This window comes from Scyliorhinus canicula, chromosome 12 (genome assembly GCF_902713615.1).
Source record: "Scyliorhinus canicula chromosome 12, sScyCan1.1, whole genome shotgun sequence".
Lineage (NCBI taxonomy): Eukaryota > Metazoa > Chordata > Chondrichthyes > Carcharhiniformes > Scyliorhinidae > Scyliorhinus > Scyliorhinus canicula.
This window is the reverse complement of record NC_052157.1, coordinates 33,315,688-33,334,443: the sequence shown is the minus strand read 5'-3', so window position 1 is coordinate 33,334,443 and position 18,756 is coordinate 33,315,688. Positions and strand designations below refer to the sequence as shown.

Here is an 18,756-nt window from a genome sequence, read left to right as displayed (position 1 = left end):
CCTATACAGCCTTCTGTGGCAAAGAGTTTCACATTGAATGCCAAGGTGCATCTCTCTTGTTGGAGATAGCCATTGTCTGGCACTTGTGTGGTGTGATGTTACTTGCCTCTTGTCAGCCCAAGTCTGGATGTTGTTCAGGTCTTGCTGCATATGGACATGGATTGCTTCAGTGTCTGAAGAGTTGTAAATGGTGCTGATCATTGTGCAATCATCAGCGAACATCCTCACTTCTGACCTTTTGATGGAAAGAAGGCCTGTGATAAAACAGTTGAAGATGGCTGAGCCTGGGACAATACCGAAAGGGACTCATGCAGTGATGTCCTAGAGCTGAGATGACTGACCAGCAACAACCCCCCCCCCCCCCCCCCAGATTATCTAATCTCCCCGAATAGGACAATTTTCTCATCCCAGGAACCCTTTCCACTGCCACTTTTAAGCCTGGGAAATTAATATTGGTAATTATGGAGCTGTGCTTTAAAGGAGTTTTAAACAAATATTATGGTTTATTTCTCAGGTAGCCCTGCTACCCACCCCCACCCGTGTTTCTCACCTGAGGCACATTTCCAAGCTTTGTTTCACACAAGGGTCCATGTGTGAACATTGATAAACTATTTGTGCATAGGGAATATCACAAATTGGACTCTGACAAGCCCCGCTAACAATCAAATCAGGAAGAAGAATCCTGTTTGTATTAGGTGCAATAATTGTCACCACCCTAGCTAACTAACAAAGACGGGTTTATTAGAAATTAATTCCATATACAGAGCACTATAATCGATGTCTTCATCCTCAGCACTCAGATCACAACTGGCTGCAAAAGCCTGCGTCTGGCAACAAGATCCCTGCGCCCGTCCCCCATTGGGCCACATGACTTACGAGGCAAGCCTCTTCTCCTTAAAGGGGCTATCTACTACACTTGGAACTTTGGGGTGTCAATTAATAGGGGACCTATCTATCTTATGTGATTTCAGAGGTGATATTAGGATGTTGCTGATTGACCTGCATAACAAAGCATCTCCAATTGCAACTCTTTCCTTTTGTAAGTTTAAGTAGGTTTATTTGAAGTAAAATGGAAAAAAAACCCGTCTCCTTCACATTTGCCTTTGTACATTTTCTTGGATTTTTCAATTGAAACCCATCCAACTGGACAGTAAAATAGTTACTAAGTAGCATTTTCCTTTTGGCCAAATACGGTTTGTACATTTACTGGATGTAAATTGTCAATCAACAAAATGCAGGTGGAACATTGCCTCTCCTGTCTCTATTCTCATGATTCATTCCCACCTTGACGAGAATTTCTTTGAAACTTGAAATTCATTTAGGTTCTTAATTGTGGGTGTGAATTGACCTATTTTAATTAGCCATTATTAAGAATTCACATTAGAAACACTGAAGATATCTCTTCACCGATTTTTATACCAACCACTGAAGGTCAGCTGGATAAAACAAATTATACCTGCCATCCCAAGTTAAGGGAGGTCAGTTGCATCTGGTATCCATATAAATAAAATCATGTAATGGTTAGCACCGTGCCAAGCTCCCTCTCTTTCATTCTGACTTTATTGAACCGTTTTGATCCCTGCTGAACTATTAGAGCCTTTCTATTTATTCATCAGCTGATTTTGAATGTTCTTTTACTCCATGGATCTACAATTCAAATCTGGATTCCAGTTACCTAATGGAGTGTGCAACTTTATTATATAGTGATTTGGAATAAATGGACAATGACAAATCTACGTGCTTATTTGATGTGTATTTAAACTGTACTAACACTGTTTTTACATTTGTCTAGTTAAAAGAGGGAAACTACACGGACCTTCAGGTAAGGCATTTACTTTTCTAATTTTTTCTGACAATGTATTGCATTTGATTTAAATACAGTGTGTTTTTCCTGTTCCCTTGGGTTAATTATATTTTCACCAAGGTATCTGCACAAAATAATGGGATGAATTTTGACTTTTTTTTAAAGAAAATGTGGGTCTGACTCTGGATTGTTTCCATGGGTTAAAGTTTCATCTTTGTTTCCTGACCCCAGCCTGCCTCCACCCCAGTATTTCCTGCTTGGACTGACCACAAAAATTAATCGGTGACCAATCCACTCCCAGGAGGCAGGTTGCAGCTTTAAATATGACATTGTCATGTAGCTTATGAAAGTTGCTGTCGGCTAAGTGTCCCAAGGTGGGGACTTGGTGGATTCTGGAGATAAGTGCATTCTCAATTATCTCATGGATCCGCGACCGTGCGTGAGGAGCCTTTGTGATTGAGCCCACTTTCTCCTTCTCACAAGAACCTTTCCCATGAAATCTACAAGCCTCTTCACCATCCCTGCCTCTACTCCACCACAACAACCTGATTCCCCCACTAACACCCAGGCACCGGGTTTATCAGTAGTTCCCAAAATTGCTCATTACCACCATACACCCCCGCAACCCCCATCCCATGCAAGGGCTTGCCTGCTGCCAAAGACATCCAGCATGATTGTAGGCCCAGACTAGCCTGGCTGGCCTCCAGCAGGGAATCAGTCTGCAATGTCGGTGACATGTTGTGACGTTTATTTTTCCAAACACTGGTGATTTCTGAATTGCGAGTGCCCCCTTGATGTTCTTACTCCTTACGGGTCAGGTCAGTAAAACCTCTGCCCAAGGTCTCTGGCACTTTGGATGGTCTGAGACATGTAAGCCAAAAATTAACAGGGACAGAATTTTGTGTGTGTGAAATAAACAGTGCATGACAAGTGTTGCAATTCACTGTGATCTATTACCTGCAACTATGTGCCAAACACTTATAAACCGAGGTAATGGGAAGGCAAACACCTTACCATAGAACCATAGAATTTAGAGTGCAGAAGGAGGCCATTCGGCCCATCGAGTCTGCACCGGCTCTTGGAAAGAGCACCCTACCCAAGGTCAACACCTCCACCCGATCCCCATAACCCAGTAACCCCACCCAACACTAAGGGCAATTTTGGACACTAATGGCAATTTATCATGGCCAATCCACCTAACTTGCACATATTTGGACTGTGGGAGGAAACCGGAGCACCCGGAGGAAACCCATGCACACATGGGGAGGATGTGCAGACTCCGCAGACAGTGACCCAAGCCGGAATTGAACCTGGGGCCCTGGAGCTGTGAAGCAATTGTGCTATCCACAATGCTACCGTGCTGCCCACCTTGGGTTGGATTCTCTGTCCTGCCGCACCACACTTCTGTTTCATCCCGCCAGCGGACTCCGTTACACCGGCTATTCAATAGTGTTTCCCATTGTGGGCAGCCCCAAACCGTCGGGAAACCTCCAGGCTGCTGGCAAAATGGAGCATCCCGCAGGCGGAGAATCCAGCCCCAGATTTCTGGTTTCTGCCAATACTGTTTGAAAAGCAACTGTTAGGTCGGATGAGAATAGCCTTGGACGGTTCTAATCCACTTACTCTCAATTCTTTGCTTCATTTTTTTCAACTACCATAATAACATGGTGATTGAGTAGTTTCCAATTCAACTTCAGTGTCACCTGGTTTTCAAGATCTGCGAATAAGAGTTTATTCAATGGAGAATACTTATGATGGCGCAGTGGCACAGTGGTTAACACTGCTGCCTCAGTGCTACAGGGTCCCAGGTTCAGTTCTGGCGTTGGGTGACTGTCTGTGTGGAGTTTGCACTTTCTCACTGTGTCTGCGTGGGTTTCCTCTGGGTGCTCCGGTCTCCTCCCACAGACCAAAGATGTGCAGGTTAAGTGGATTGGCCATACTAAATTGCCCCTTAGTGTCCAAAGGTTAGGTGGTGTTGCTGGGTTACCGGGATAAGGTGAAGTCGTGGGCTTAAGCTTAAGTAGGGTGTTCTTTCCAAGGGCCGGTGCAGACTGAATGGGCCAAATGGCCTCCTTCTAGACTGTAAATTCTCTGACTGTGCTGATAAATCTTTGAGACTGGAAATTTTGCTGGCATTCCAAGATCTCTTTCTCCTCCTATCAGTCAACAAAACATTTTAGTTTAGATATTACATGTAGGATAACACACAGGCAATTTATTATGACAAGACTGTAATATAAAAGGTTTTCATTGACTATGTACATGATGAAGCTTCAATGTTTCTTTCCAAAACTTCTAAACTAAGGCCCAGATTTTCAGCCCTGCGTGAGGTGCGCAGAGTCGACACGTTTCTTACCCTGTCAACCCAACCCGGGAAAAAGAGGCCCAGAACGTCAGATTTTCATTCTGGTGTTGGACTGGGTTAGCACTGTTGCTTCACAGTGCCAGACTCGGGTTCGATTCCCGGTCTGGGTCACTGTCTGTGTGGAGTCTGCATGTTCTCCCCACGTGTGCGTGGGTTTCCTCCGGGTGTTCCGGTTTCATCCCACAAGTCCCAAAAGATGTGCTTGTTAGGTGAATTGGACATTCTAAATTCTCCCTCGGTGTACCCGAACAGGCGCCAGAGTGTGGCGACTAGGGGCTTTTCACAGTATCTTCATTGCTAATGACGCTAATAAAGATTAGATTAGATTATTAGAAGTTGGGTTCACCACCTATGAAGAAATGCGGAAGCTGCCAGATGCGGAGGTGGTCTGGGCAGCAGACCTGCATCTGTGCACCGGCACTTTGTGGATGTTATTGTAAAAACAAAGAAAACATATCCCTTTAGCCCTCGCCTTCCCTTCCCCCTAACTCCCCCCCCCCCCCCCCCACAAATGCAAACAGTCCCCATACCCCATCCATGTCAACTATGCACCTCATACCCCTAGTCTCTTCACATCAACCAACGCACACAACATACCACCCTCACTTAGTATCTATTATTGTCAAACCTCGGGGACCATGCTGACAAAAAATAACATTGCCTATCGATGATGCTGCTATTGAAATAAAAAAATGAATTGATTTTTAAAAAATTAATACATTGACATTTTTTCAAATAATCTCCAATGAAAACAAACGGATCTATTCTATAACCACTTGGCGCTGCCAATCAAATGCTCACTTAAGAGACAACCCACTGTGATAATGTTAGGTTGTAAAACTAGTCACACAAATCCTATAATGATATCCCTCAGATTTATGTCAACAGAGTGGGGTATCAACCAAGTTTTAAAAAAAAAATTAATTAAAGCCCAGCAGAGTTAAATCTCCTGATCGTTCCTGTGAATTTTGATAGGTCCTTGACAGGTTTGACAGTTCCAATTAGTTTATGTATTTTTGCACACAATCATGTCTACTTTTAACAGACCCAGAGAGCACCTGACTTTCCCAAACATGTCCCAGAACTATATACAAAATGGTGCCTCTCCTCAAGGGTACCCTGACTATCCAAATAAATCCACAAGGTTCAGACAAGGTCTACTCTACACAATTCAAGTTTCAGACATATACTTCAAAAACTGCATGAGTAGAAGCAGCTGCTACTTTATAGGGACAGCTGATTTGGTGGACCACAGATAAACGATTTAGAACTTGCCCTCATTCCCACTCTGCGAAAATGGTGGCGATCGGGTTTGGGCCTGGGACATCCGGATTCCAACTTCTGCCAGTATGTGCACACGGAGAACCTCTCCATCAAAGCAGAAATTCAAGCTTAAGTGTGCTATATCCTTGAAACATAATACAGCCAGAGTTCTAAATAATTGTTGGTATTTATGTACCAAATTCCTGTCGAACTTTCAGTGTTTGTAGCGTTTTTGGATAATGTCATTCTTAATAGATAACTGGATTCAGCCATTAATTAACTGTCTGAACTGGAGTGATCTTATACTATGGAATTTGAACTTGGTATGAAATTATGTCCTACCTCAGCCAATGGTGCTAATATGTGACTCAGTGGTAACCTTTTGACTTCGGAAATGAGATGGCCAGGAATTTGTTTGCCACTGAAGGATTTAGCATGTAATATAGGTTGACATTTAAATGCAAAATGAGTACAGTATACATTCCCAATTCTGTCTGTTCAGTTGGACATCCCCTGCCATTATTTCATGAAGAATAGAGGAGGTGAAGATATGGAATGGGTAATCGTTGATTGGGAGTTTAGAGAGGAGGAATAAAGGGAACATTCTCCAATCAGTATATGGTTAGTGATATTCCCAAGGGATCTGTACTGGGGTCTCAGTATTTCAACATATATGTTAATGGCTTGATGAAAGAGAGTTTTCAGATGATGCTAAGATATGAGACAAAGTAACTTGGGTGGATGAGAGCAGATATTTGCAAGGAGATTTGGACAGACACAATGGTTGGAATTCTCCATTTTCTGTCTAAGTGCAGTGCCGGGTGATTCCGCTGGCCGGAATTCTGCACTTGGAGCCTAGTTAATTGTGCATGCGCCTCTCTGTGAATCACCTGGTGGGTCAGGAGCCGATTTGTCCACCTGCCATCAACTGGTGGGTTTGAAGGCCCGGCCCCCATGTTTAAATACCAGTGCAGCAGACTCCTATTACACTCTCCAGCCCACTAGGCTTCACAAGTCGATGCAAGGTGCCCGGAACCCAGAGAGAAAAGGTTTGCAACTTCAAGAGGAAGCCTGCACACATTTCAACCACCATGTCCTCAAGGCCTTGATTCGAGGAGTATAGGCGCAGAAGCATGTCCTCTACCGAAGGGGTGGCTCCAGCAGTCACAGCAACTTCGCCTCTTTGGGAGCCAGTTGGCCAGAAGACTAGCACGGCTGGCAACTGCACCAGAAGCACCGTGCAGTGCAGGAATTGGGTGAATGATCTCATCCACTCCACTAGGGTAAATCCTCTCTCAACTCGCTCAGCACAGCATTATGTACTCAAACAATACTCTCTTCAAGGGACTCACACATCCATTCACGGGAGACACAAATTAACACTCAAACTCTATGATGCGACCATCAATTCACTCGAGACGAGAGTAGAAGTAAACCGTGGCTTTAATCAACTTAGAACAGTGCCTGCTTGCGACTGATTCAATACTGAGAACCGCCGACAGGTCGACTGCTCTTTTTACCTCCCTTCAAGGGAGGAGCCATGGGCAGAGCCCATACAGGCCCCAACATGTTCCCCTATGGATAATGCCATACAATGGCCCATAGGAGGAGCCCACAAGGGCAACAGCACAGTACAGATGCGATTGCAAGGACAACAGCACAGATACAAATACAATGGTGGATTATTGGCATAATACATTCACCACATTCACCCCCTGTTTAAAAAAATGAAGTCCGGCAGGGGTGACGGGTTCATAAGTTCAGCCGGTCCGGCGCACGGATTGGGCGCTGTAATCGCCGAAGCTCTGGCGTTGTTGCTGGCCCGGGTGTCGAGCTTGTCCGTGCTGGCATCGGTAGTGAGGGCGCCGGTGCGGGTACAGACATGGACTCCGGGAGCGTCTCTTCTGGAGCTTCATTCCTGTGGATCGGTGAAGGGGGGATGGCGGGCGGGAGGGAGCGTGGGAGCCAAATCGGGGCGGGGGCGCTGGTCATGGTCAGAAGGGCGGGATATGGTGGAGGGGTGGTGGTGGTGGTGGTGGTGATGGAACTGGTGGGTGCCAGGTCCCGGAGGGAGACCGTGTCCTGAAGGCCATCGGGGTGTTCGTTATAAGCGTACTGGGGGTTGGAGTGTAGGAGCTGGACCCTCTCTACCAGAGGATCAGAATTATGGCTCCTGAAGTGTTTTCTGAGTAGGACTGGCCCCGGTGTCTTCAGCCAGGATGGAAGCGAGGCCCCTGAGGTGGATCTTCTAGGGAAAACAAATAGGCGGTCATGACGGGTCTCGTTTGTGGCCATGCAAAGTAGGGACCTAACTGAGTGGAGAGCATCAGGGTGGACCTCCTGCCAGTGAGAAACTGGGAGATTCCTGGACCGCAGGGTCAGTAGGACGGACTTCCAGACCGTCGCGTTCTCCCTCTCCACCTGCCCATTTCCTCTGGGGTTATAACTGGTAGTCCTGCTCGAGGCGATGCACTTACTGAGCAGGTACTGACGCAGTTCATCGCTCATGAACGACAAGCCCCGGTCACTGTGGACATATTTGGGGAAACCAAACAGGGTGAAGACACTATGTAGGGCTTTAATGACGGTGGACGAGGGTCGAAATAGCTGGGGCCTTAACAGATATCTTTGCAGCATCCTTGAGCACGGGTGAGGTCCCGGAGGACTGGAGAATTGCTAATGTTGTCCCTTTGTTTAAGAACGGTAGCAGGGATAATCCAGGGAATTATAGACCTGTGAGCTTGACGTCAGTGGTAGGCAAACTGTTGGAGAAGATACTGAGGGATAGGATCTATTCACATCTGGAAGAAAATAGACTTATCAGTGATAGGCAGCATGGTTTTGTGCAGGGAAGGTCATGTCTTACAAACCTAATAGAATTCTTTGAGGAAGTGACAATGTTAATTGATGAGGGAAGGGCTGTAGATGTCGTATACATGGACTTTAGTAAGGCGTTTGATAAGGTTTCCCATGGCAAGTTGATGGAAAAAGTGAAGTCGTATGGTGTTCAGGGTGCACTAGCTAGATGGATAAAGAACTGGCTGGGCAACAGGAGACAGAGAGTAGTGGTGGAAGGGAGTGTCTCAAAATGGAGAAGGGTGACTAGTGGTGTTCCACAGGGATCCGTGCTCGGACCACTGATGTTTGTGATCTACATAAATGACCTGGAGGAAGGTATAGGTGGTCTGATTAGCAAGTTTGCAGATGATACTAAGATTGGTGGAGTTGCAGATAGCGAGGAGGACTGTCAGAGAATACAACAAAATATAGATAGATTGGAGAGTTGGGCAGAGAAATGGCAGATGGAGTTCAATCCTGGCAAATGCGAGGTGATGCATTTTGGAAGATCAAATTCAAGAGAGGACTATATGGTCAATGGAAGGGTCTTGGGGAAAATTGATGTGCAGAGAGATCTGGGAGTTCAGGTCCATTGTACCCTGAAGGTGGCAACGCAGGTTGATAGAGTGGTCAAGAAGGCATACAGCATGCTTGCCTTCATCGGACGGGGTATTGAGTACAAGAGTTGGCAGCTCATGTTACAGTTGTATAGGACTTTGGTTCGGCCACATTTGGAATACTGTGTACAGTTCTGGTCGCCACATTACCAGAAGGATGTGGATGCCTTGGAGAAGGTGCAGAGGAGGTTCACCAGGATGTTGCCTGGTATGGAGGGTGCTAGCTATGAAGAAAGGTTGAGTAGATTAGGATTGTTTTCGTTGGAAAGACGGAGGTTGAGGGGGGACCTGATTGAGGTCTACAAAATTATGAGAGGTATGGACAGGGTGGATAGCAACAAGCTTTTCCCAAGAGTGGGGGTGTCAGTTACAAGGGGTCACGATTTCAAGGTGAGAGGGGGAAAGTTTAAGGGAGATGTGCGTGGAAAGTTTTTTACGCAGAGGGTGGTGGGTGCCTGGAATGCTTTACCAGCGGAGGTGGTAGAGGCGGGCATGATAGCATCATTTAAGAAGCATCTAGACAGGTATATGAATGGGCGGGAACAGAGGGAAGTAGACCTTGGAAAATAGGAGACAGGTTTAGATAAAGGATCTGGATCGGCGCAGGCTGGGAGGGCCAAAGGGCCTGTTCCTGTGCTGTAATTTTCTTTGTTCTTTGTTCTTTGGACGTGGTCATGTTGGGGCAAGGGATTGCAAAGGGGAAGCGGGCGAACTCATCAATAATATTGAGGAAATATGTATTGCGGTTATTGGAGGGGTGGGACCCTTTGAAATCGATACTGAGGCGCTCAAAGGGCCTCACCAGGTGGGCCTTATCTGGTCGATAGAAGTGCGGTTTACACTCCGCACAGATCTGGCAGTCCCTGGTTTGGCTCTGACCTCGGTGGAGTAAGGCAGGCTGCGGGCCTTGATATAGTGGATAAGCCGGGTGACCCCCGGTTGGCAGAGGTCATCGTGGATAGCCCATAGTCGGTCATCTTGCACGCTGGCGCATGTACCGTAGGACAGGGCATCTGGGGGCTCGTTGAGCTTCCCAGAACGATATACTATATAGTAATTATAGGTGGAGAGTTCGATCCTCCGCTACTGGTCTGCCTGCTTGATTCTTGTCTCGAGTGAATTGATGGTCGCATCAATTTAATCAACTTAGAACAGTGCCTGTCTGCGACTGATCCAATACTGAGAACCGCCTACAGGTCGAATGCTCTTTATACCTCCCTTCAAGGGCAGGAGCCATGGGCGGAGCCCATGCAGGCCCCAACATATTCCTCTATGGATAATGCCATACAATGGTCCATAGGAGGAGCCCACAAGGGCAACAGCACAGTTCAGATACAATTACAAGGACAACAGTGCAGATACAAATACAGTGGTGGATTATTGGCATAATACATTAACCACACTTTAATGACACTTTCACATCACCACCATCCCACCTACCATGTGGCTCACACTCCATCCTCTGGCCCTTCTGGGGAGGGATCACTACACACAGAGGATATGCATTTCACCCAATCTCTGCTCCATCCTCTAATCACATGCCTTTCATCTTCAAACAGGCCATGTGGGCACACCACAAATGAGAGAGAGTCCAGGCAGGGGGACAGACGGCAGAGGTTGGTGTCTTCACTGAATTTAAGGAGGCTGCAGCTGACCTTGCTGGTGAGAACAGGGATCGCCCCTGTAACAGTGCGGAGAGTGGCCTCTTCCAAAAACCTAGTATGGATTTCAGCTCCATCACTTCATCAACTTGTGTCAATCACAATGAGTCAAATGTACTTTGAAATAGCTTCAGCTTATCAACTAAAATTTCTTGCAGGCACCTGCAGATCAAGGCCATGCATGCACCTGTGCATCACTCCGAGCCCCTGGAGCACATCTGAAGACCAGGGGGCTCACGAAGAGCCATCTCAGTGCTCACCCGCGCCCTCCATCAGTGTAACAACACATACCTCAGTGGGGTGTAACTCCAGATGAGACTCAGAGTCGCTTTCTGGAGAACACCTCACATGCACAACCACACAGCAGTTGGAGGCAGGGACAGCCCAGGTGAACAGCAGTCAGGAGGTGCTGAGACAAGCCACCTGCTCAGTCCCAGTCAGGTAATGATTTCTGGAAGCGCCTGCCAGCTGACTGGTGGAGAAGTAACGGCAGGTGGCGGAGCATCAGGCAAGAGTCTCCCAGCAGTCTAGAGCAAATGATTGAGATGTCTATCTGATTTTATCTGATGTCATGGCTCTGACATGCGAGCACCTCGAGGCCGTCATGGGAAGGTTGCCAACCACCAATGAGACATTGGTCCAGTAGGTCCTGCTGGATTTGCACTCAGCCCTGCACTCCATGGCCACATACTCTGGTGTGCACCTTCAGGATGTAGACGACAAGGGAACGAGGCACGTTGACCTCCCTTTAGGTGTCCCATCTGCTGTAGGAGTCAGGCCGGGGCTCTATGGCACATACAGGGAGGATGAGTATCAGCCGGACACCCCGGGGGCATCCACTCAGGACACTCCAAGGGTAATCATCCAGTCAGGAATCCCTTAGCCTTGCCCGCACCCACTCTTACAGTGCAGACTGCTGGAGGACGCTTCTGCCCTTGAGCAGGAGACCCACATGAGGCCAGAGCCCTCCAGGACTCAGGGCACAACAGGACGTCCACCAAGGTCATCACAGGCATCAGGACATAGCAGTCAGCAGGCTGGCTCTGCCCTTCCTGCAGATGTCAGGACTGCACCTAGGGTTAGGGTTTGGAAAATTAAAAAGTTTTGAGATCACCGTTGATTCACAGGCATGCTCTCACTGTGAACAAATTGCACTTATTGAAACTCATTAGATGGATATGTAAATGTTCTGGTCAACTGTTTTAATTTTGCTCTTTAAATCCTCTTATCTCGAGGTTCAGCCATCCTCACCTTCAGTAAGAGTGTCCCATTTTAAGATTAACATTGAACCTCAGTGCAACTGGTCTCCAGACCCTTGTGTGTTGTCAGGGATATGTGTGCAAATCTTTATTAGGAGTGTTTGATGGCTAAGCTTTTAAACCTTGTTCATCAAGGGACAGCAATGGCTGAGGATAGTTCATTAGTGATGATACTATATCGGCATCTGGGTCTCCTCACTGTTGGCGTCTGAACCCAAGACATGCACTTTAGGATGAGAACTGTAGACCGGTCTGCATATTAGTCTCGACAGCCTTTACATCATTAAATGGTATCAAAAACGTCAAGCCTCGTCTCAACTAGCTATTGTTCCTCAGTGCACTTCAGGTTGACAGGGTGAGGACATTAGCAGGTCACTGATGACCACAGCTAAGACCACAACCTCGTGAGTCATGAGGTCAGAAAGCCCAAATTTGAATGCAAGACCCACCCTCACAGCAATCCCCTGAGATGGCATGGTAGCACAGTGAGTAACACTGTTGCTTCACAGCTCCAGGGTCCCAGGTTCAAGTCCCGTCATGGGTCACTGTCTGTGTGGTGTCTGCACGTTCTCCCCGTGTCTGCGTGGGTTTCCTCTGGGTGCTCCGGTTTCATCCCACAAGTCCCGAAAGCCATGCTGTTAGGTAATTTGGACATTCTGAATTCTTCCTCTGTGTACCCGAACAGGCGCAGCAATGTGCAGCTACTAGGGGTTTTCACAATAACTTCATTGCAGTAACAGGAAATGGGTTGGAGGACTAAAGGTGTTGCTGCCCAATTTAATTTTACTCCTCCTGGAACTTGTCAGTTATTGAAGTATCACCGGCCGTCTTCCACATATTCCTTCTTCTATGGCATCACCGTGCTCGTCCTGTTCCATAGCAGACCCTGAGCTTCCTGCACCTCCTCATCTTTTTTAAAATAAATTTAGAGTATCCAATTGTTTTCCTCCCCAATTAAGGGGCAATTCAGCGTGGCCAATCCACCTACCCTGCACACCTTTTGGGTTGTGGGGTGAGACCCACGCAGGTACGGGGAGAATGTGTAAACTGCACATGGACAGTGACCCAGGGATGGGATCGAACCTGAGACCCCGGCACAGTGAGGCAGCAGTACTAGCCACTGCACCACCGTGCACCCTATCTCCTCATCTTTATCTTATAATGAGCACTCATCCTCCTCCAGTTCAATCTCTGACAGGGCCTCTCCTCTCTACATAGCCAGTTTGTGACGGGTGCAGCAAATTACAATCATGCAGTAAACCCTCTCCCGTGTGTATTGCAGAGAGCCGCTTGAGCATTTCAGCCTGCTCTATGAAGGAGCATGAGGACCAGAGTTGTACCTTTCCTCGGTTGGAGGGTGATGCAGTGGAGTCATCAGCTAGTGTTTAAGTAGTTAGCCTTTATCCATCAGCAACTCATCCCTGCAGATGCTCTGGCTCCTCGAAAATCCCAAGCATCTGGGGGCGACTGAGGATGTAGGAGTCATGACAACTTCCAGGGTAACATACACACGTGTGCAGGATGTGCTTGAGATGGTCACACATGAGTTGAACATTGATGGAATGGTAGCCCTTGGGTTTATAAACATTAAGAGCTGCAGCCAGGGAGTCATAAAGCCACATAGGTACAGTCTATTGCACCCTGCACTCATTGGGAAGCTTGAGATAGCTGCGGAGTCAGAAAATTTTTGAGCCTGATTATTCTTATCCAGAGCAAACCTGACATGATGTGCCATCCTGTAAAGGGCATCGTCACCCCATTTATGCACCGATGTGCTGCCAACTGAGGAATGCTGCACAGGTCTCCAGTTGATCCCTGGAAGGACCAAGAGGCAAAGAAATTGAGCGCAGTCTCCAACCCCACGTGGCATCAAGCCCTCATGAAGAATGTGGCAAATGTGCTGTACAATGTCTTTGGAAAACAGCAGCCGCACCTGTAAGTAGGAGACTCTTTGACGATAAACCCTCGGTGTGGCGAGGCACCTCTGCTATCTGGGTCTCTCCTCCTGATACTGGTCAGGCTTCCTCCGGCCATGTCCCCGAAGGGTGCCTCCTGCTGGAGCTGTGCATGCCTCTCCCTCCTTTGCCTCCTCCGCTGAATAAGCACTCAGAGAAACACAGCCCTGGATCCATTCGCATTTTTGCCTTAAATCAAAGACAACAATGGTTAAAGGGTGCAGAAAGGGAAGCTGTGATTGAGGGAGCCATGGGAAATGTGTGGCTGCACAGCTTTGGGAGCCTTGATTGCATTGTGCCTGATACAACCTTACCCCTGAGACTCTAACACACACCCACATAGAGGTGAGCAACATTCCATTCCAGTGATGTAAAATCTGTGGGAGGAAGGGAGTGGTGAGGCGTTGTGAATGAGATGATTAAACCAAAGTACCTCTGAAATCCATTCTTTAAATTGGCATAACTATAGCCTTTCATTTGCTCATAGTCAATGAATGGAATCTGTTTGGCCACTGATGAATTACATTAATTGTTAACCCGTAACCCCCCCCCTCGCTGATGGGATGGCAGAAATGTTACAGCTGTGCCCCCTTTTATTCCTTTCACTTTCCAAGGCTGCATTCTGAGCTTCCGCTCTGTCGATGTTGAAACTTTAAGATGGGGTTATTGAGTGCTACTTAACAGCACAGAGTGAAATTATTAGATTGCTGTTGCTTCCTGGGCAACAAGATTTCAGTCCTGTGTAATTGATCTGGATCCTGTCCACCGTCGTGGCACCAACAGGTGAATATACATCCCAAGTAGAAGCCCCAAAGCCCAGCTTAATGGTCGCCCACACTTCCTCATACCCCTTCAGACAAAACCGATCTTAATTTCAGTCTGCAAGATGCTGTTGTTCTTGCACTTCAAGATGGTGGTTGTCGTATGTAAAGTTGCCATAATCCCAGGTGACCATAGGCTGCTTTCCCCTTTGATGGGGAGAGCTGACTGGTGGTGATTTAACCTGAAGATCACCACACCTCAGGCGAGGGTGTGGGGCCATCATGAATAACTTCGGCCAGTACGTGAATTGAACCCGTGCTGCTGGCCTTGTTCTGCATCATGAAGAAGCTGCCGAGACAACTTGTAGAGTAAACTCTTTAAGGGGCGATCGATCACAGGGCACATATCCCACCGGGCCTGTTGCGTGGAAGCGCGTGAACTTTAGCCAATCAGGAGATAGTGCAGGCCCCGCAGAGCTGTGCCCCAAGTCAGAGTGGACCCGGGACTCTCGGAGTAAAGATCTGTTTTCCAACTGCCGTTCCTGTGCATAGTTTAACTCCGCTGTTAGTTCCAATAAATCACTGTTGTTCAAGGAGACTCGTGGCTGATACCTCATGCTATTACATTGGCAACGAGAGTAAATCAGGCAATGGTCGCAAAATTTCGAGGGGGAAGGGTTGACCATCGGCAACCTCTAGATAAGAAAACCGGTCTCCACAGAATCAGTGAGTGAGAAAGATGTCACTAATAGGGAAACTCGATTCTTTTGGCCAGGGGACCGATATGTTGAGAGGCTTCGGTACTTTTTCACAGCTAATGGGATTACTGGGCAAGACAATTTCTGCATTTGTAGCCCGGCTTTGTCAAATGGCTGAACACCGCGAATTCAGCTCATCATTAAGTGATGTGCTACATGATTGTCTTATTTATGGCATTAACAACCTCTGTATCCCCAAAAAGTTAGTAGCCGAAACAAACAAATAGCTGGATAACGTGATAGATATAACTCATCACCGAATGTGCCGAAAAGGGCATTTCAGAGCTACAGTGCGTGCTGGAAAGCGAGCTTTGGTGTGGAACAGCTGTGCGACGATGACCCCAGGTGGCAGGTGCAGAGGGGGCTGAAACAAGTTCCCAGGAACAGGATCGTGGACAGGAACAAAGAAGAAAAATGGGCTGTCAGCCCAGGAACTCTGATGACTATTACAGATGTGGGGGAGACCACAATCAAGAGTGGTGCTGTTGCAGAAATTTTGTTTGCTTCGATTGCAACAGGAAGAGCCACATTCAAGCACTTTATATTGCCAGGCAGGGCAAACCCAGTTTAAAAAGAAACACACCTTGACTCCAGCACATCAGATGGAAAAGAATCCTGAGGAAGAATCCGAAACTTACAAGTTGAATGTAGTTAAATTGAGCAAAACTGCTCCCATTAAGATAGTGCCTCTGGTTAACGGGTATCCATTGAGTATGGAGGTCGACACTGGCACTTCATCCACGGTGGTGGGTGAACATAATTCTTCGGCGTGTTGGGGTAAACCATCTCTATTATGCCACACTAATAAGCCTCCACCTTATCTAGTTTGCGTGCATCACCTTCCAGTAAACAATGTGGTATCCCTTTGTTTCCTGCAGCCTTGTCAGTGTCCAGCTTCTCTGCTCTCTCACTTCTCTCTGCCTTCCATTGTTTGTCACCCTCATCCACCTCCTTGTCCCTGCCTGCCATTATGCCCACTCACCTTTTTGCCACTGCCCTTTCACAGCCCTCCTTCCTCATTGCCGTATCTTGTGTTTGCCCTCCTCCCCCACCCGTGCCCTTTCACAGCCCTCGATCCACATTGCCTCTCTTAGAACATAGAACATAGAACAGTACAGCACAGAACAGGCCCTTCGGCCCTCAATGTTGTGCCGAGCCATGATCACCCTACTCAAACCCACGTATCCACCCTATACCCGTAACCCAACAACCCCCCCTTTAACCTTACTTTAATTAGGACACTACGGGCAATTTTAGCAGGGCCAATCCACCTAACCCGCACATCTTTGGACTGTGGGAGGAAACCGGAGCACCCGGAGGAAACCCACGCACACAGGGGGAGGACGTGCAGACTCCACACAGACAGTGACCCAGCCGGGAATCGAACCTGGGACCCTGGAGCTGTGAAGCATTTATGCTAACCACCATGCTACCCTGCTGCCCTTGTGTATGCTCTCCTCCACACCCTTCACCTCGGTTGAACTTCGGTCTTTTGCAATGGAGACTGCATGGAGGGCACAAACTGCTCTGCCCCAGCAGAGTGGCGTTCAACACAGCGGGAGTGGTGCAGGTCGGGCATTCATGTTACACTCATCTTGAAGTCTCAAGTGAGCTGAGGGCCACCTCGTGCCCGGCACTTTTTTTCAAATGGGTTTGTGACCGCCATGACTGCCGTGACTTAAATTGGGAAGGCCTGACAAGATTTCAACAAGGGTTGACCATCGGCAAACTCTAGTTTAATGAACAATCCTGAGATGCAAATGAATGCAAATTGCTTCACACCTACAGACAATGGGAGATAACCGGCCTGTCATTAACCTGCCATTGGGACTGCTTTTACACTGGCAGGTTTCCGACTTTTTGGCTAAATTCACCATTCCTGCCCGCCACCAAACCTGCAACAGGTGGGATGGGGGAATTCCACCCAGTGAGTTGGCTGATACTTATGGGAAATATGAGGTCCATCTTGGATTTAAAAAAGCAGAATATTGTCTTACTGGTGATAGGTTAGGAGCTGTGGATGATCAAAGCAATTTAGGTACACACATTATTAAAAGTTTCTGCATTGACACAAAAAGTAATCAAAGAGAGTAACAGGATTGTGGCTTTTATCTCAAAGGTGTTAAAATAAAAACAAGAAGAGATGCTGCAGTTGTACTTCTGCTAGAGGAATTCAGAACTGTGACTGATCAATTTATGTTGTATAAATAAATCAAGGAATATGGAACAAAGGCAGGTAGATGGAGTTAACCTACAGATCAGACACGATCTAATTGAATGTTGGAACAGTCCTGAGGGGCTGAATGGCCTACGCTGAGCCATATCTCATCGCTGGCCACTATTTGAGACTAAACTAGGCCATTTGCAAGATTAATATTTGATTTAACCCCAAATATTCCACCCCAATCCTCTCCATCACATAGCCTACTTAATTCCACCTTTGTAGCATTACCTATCGTGGGTCATCCTTCAGACCACCTGTGGTTGAAACTTCTTTGTAGCATCAACAAATGTAATGTTCTCCCGGCTGGCCTGCACTTTCCATTTGCTTCACCTCTCAAATTCTGTTGTCAACACCCTGTTGCTCAACAGGTCCGCTTGACTCATCACTACTGTCCCTGGTCGTCGCTCAGCATTGCTAGAAAGTCAGCTTTGTTGTAACTGATTTCACAAGCACAAATAATTAAATTGATATCACCTCTAATTTTGGCACTGCTTCTGATGGTTTTGTTCCTAATAGCTCTTAATTTTTGAGACTTTTGCCAATTCTAATTCCTCATTGCCCCCATCTCCCATCCATTATTATTGTTATTAATGTTAATGGACTGAATATGACTGGCTGGAAGTCTACTATTCCCTGAGTTACGTTTTCTCTGGGCATCATTCCCTACTTGGATGTGGATCCATCAGTAACCATTTTATTCCAACTTACTCCAACTGTTCAACATTCCGGTTTTAGAAATAGTAAGGCTTTCCTTTTGGATTTAGACAAGACATGAAGTAAAATGGACAAAAATTGTTGTAACATTAAATCAATGCAGAGATGAAATACCAACTGCTTTAATTTTTATTCGTCTTTGGTGATAAAACGTTTCGTAAATTCAGTTTGTTTTGCAATGGAAGTCCTAAAACTGGAATATGAGCTTCCTATTGATTTTAAAACGTTCAATATTTTACTGCCGGCATTGTGCCAAGTGCAGATGCGGATCAACATTATTCGGAATATGACTAATTCAATTTGAAATATGCACTTGTGCCTTTGGGGAATAAATTAAATTATGCATTTAGCTTTTAATGGTCAGAGATACCATTGCACAATAATTCTGAAATAAAAATCTTTTCAAACGGTCTTGCCTAAAAACAGTAATAAATAAATCATATTGAAGTGGATTTGTACCTGTGCAGTTTATCTATTAGCATACTGCATAAATCAGCAAAGGCTTAAAATGCACATTTATGTTTAATAAGCAGTTTG

At 46.7% G+C, this 18,756-nt stretch overlaps 1 protein-coding gene across 1 annotated transcript in view; it reads left to right on the top strand.

Moving 5' to 3' along the window:
* Positions 1–18,756, top strand: part of LOC119974370 (protein unc-13 homolog A-like) — a 237,256-nt gene that overhangs the window by 58,099 nt on the left and 160,401 nt on the right. The window contains exon 2 of the mRNA XM_038813159.1: positions 1,793–1,822. Coding sequence (XP_038669087.1) covers positions 1,793–1,822 — 30 coding nt within the window. The remainder of the gene's footprint in view (positions 1–1,792; positions 1,823–18,756) is intronic.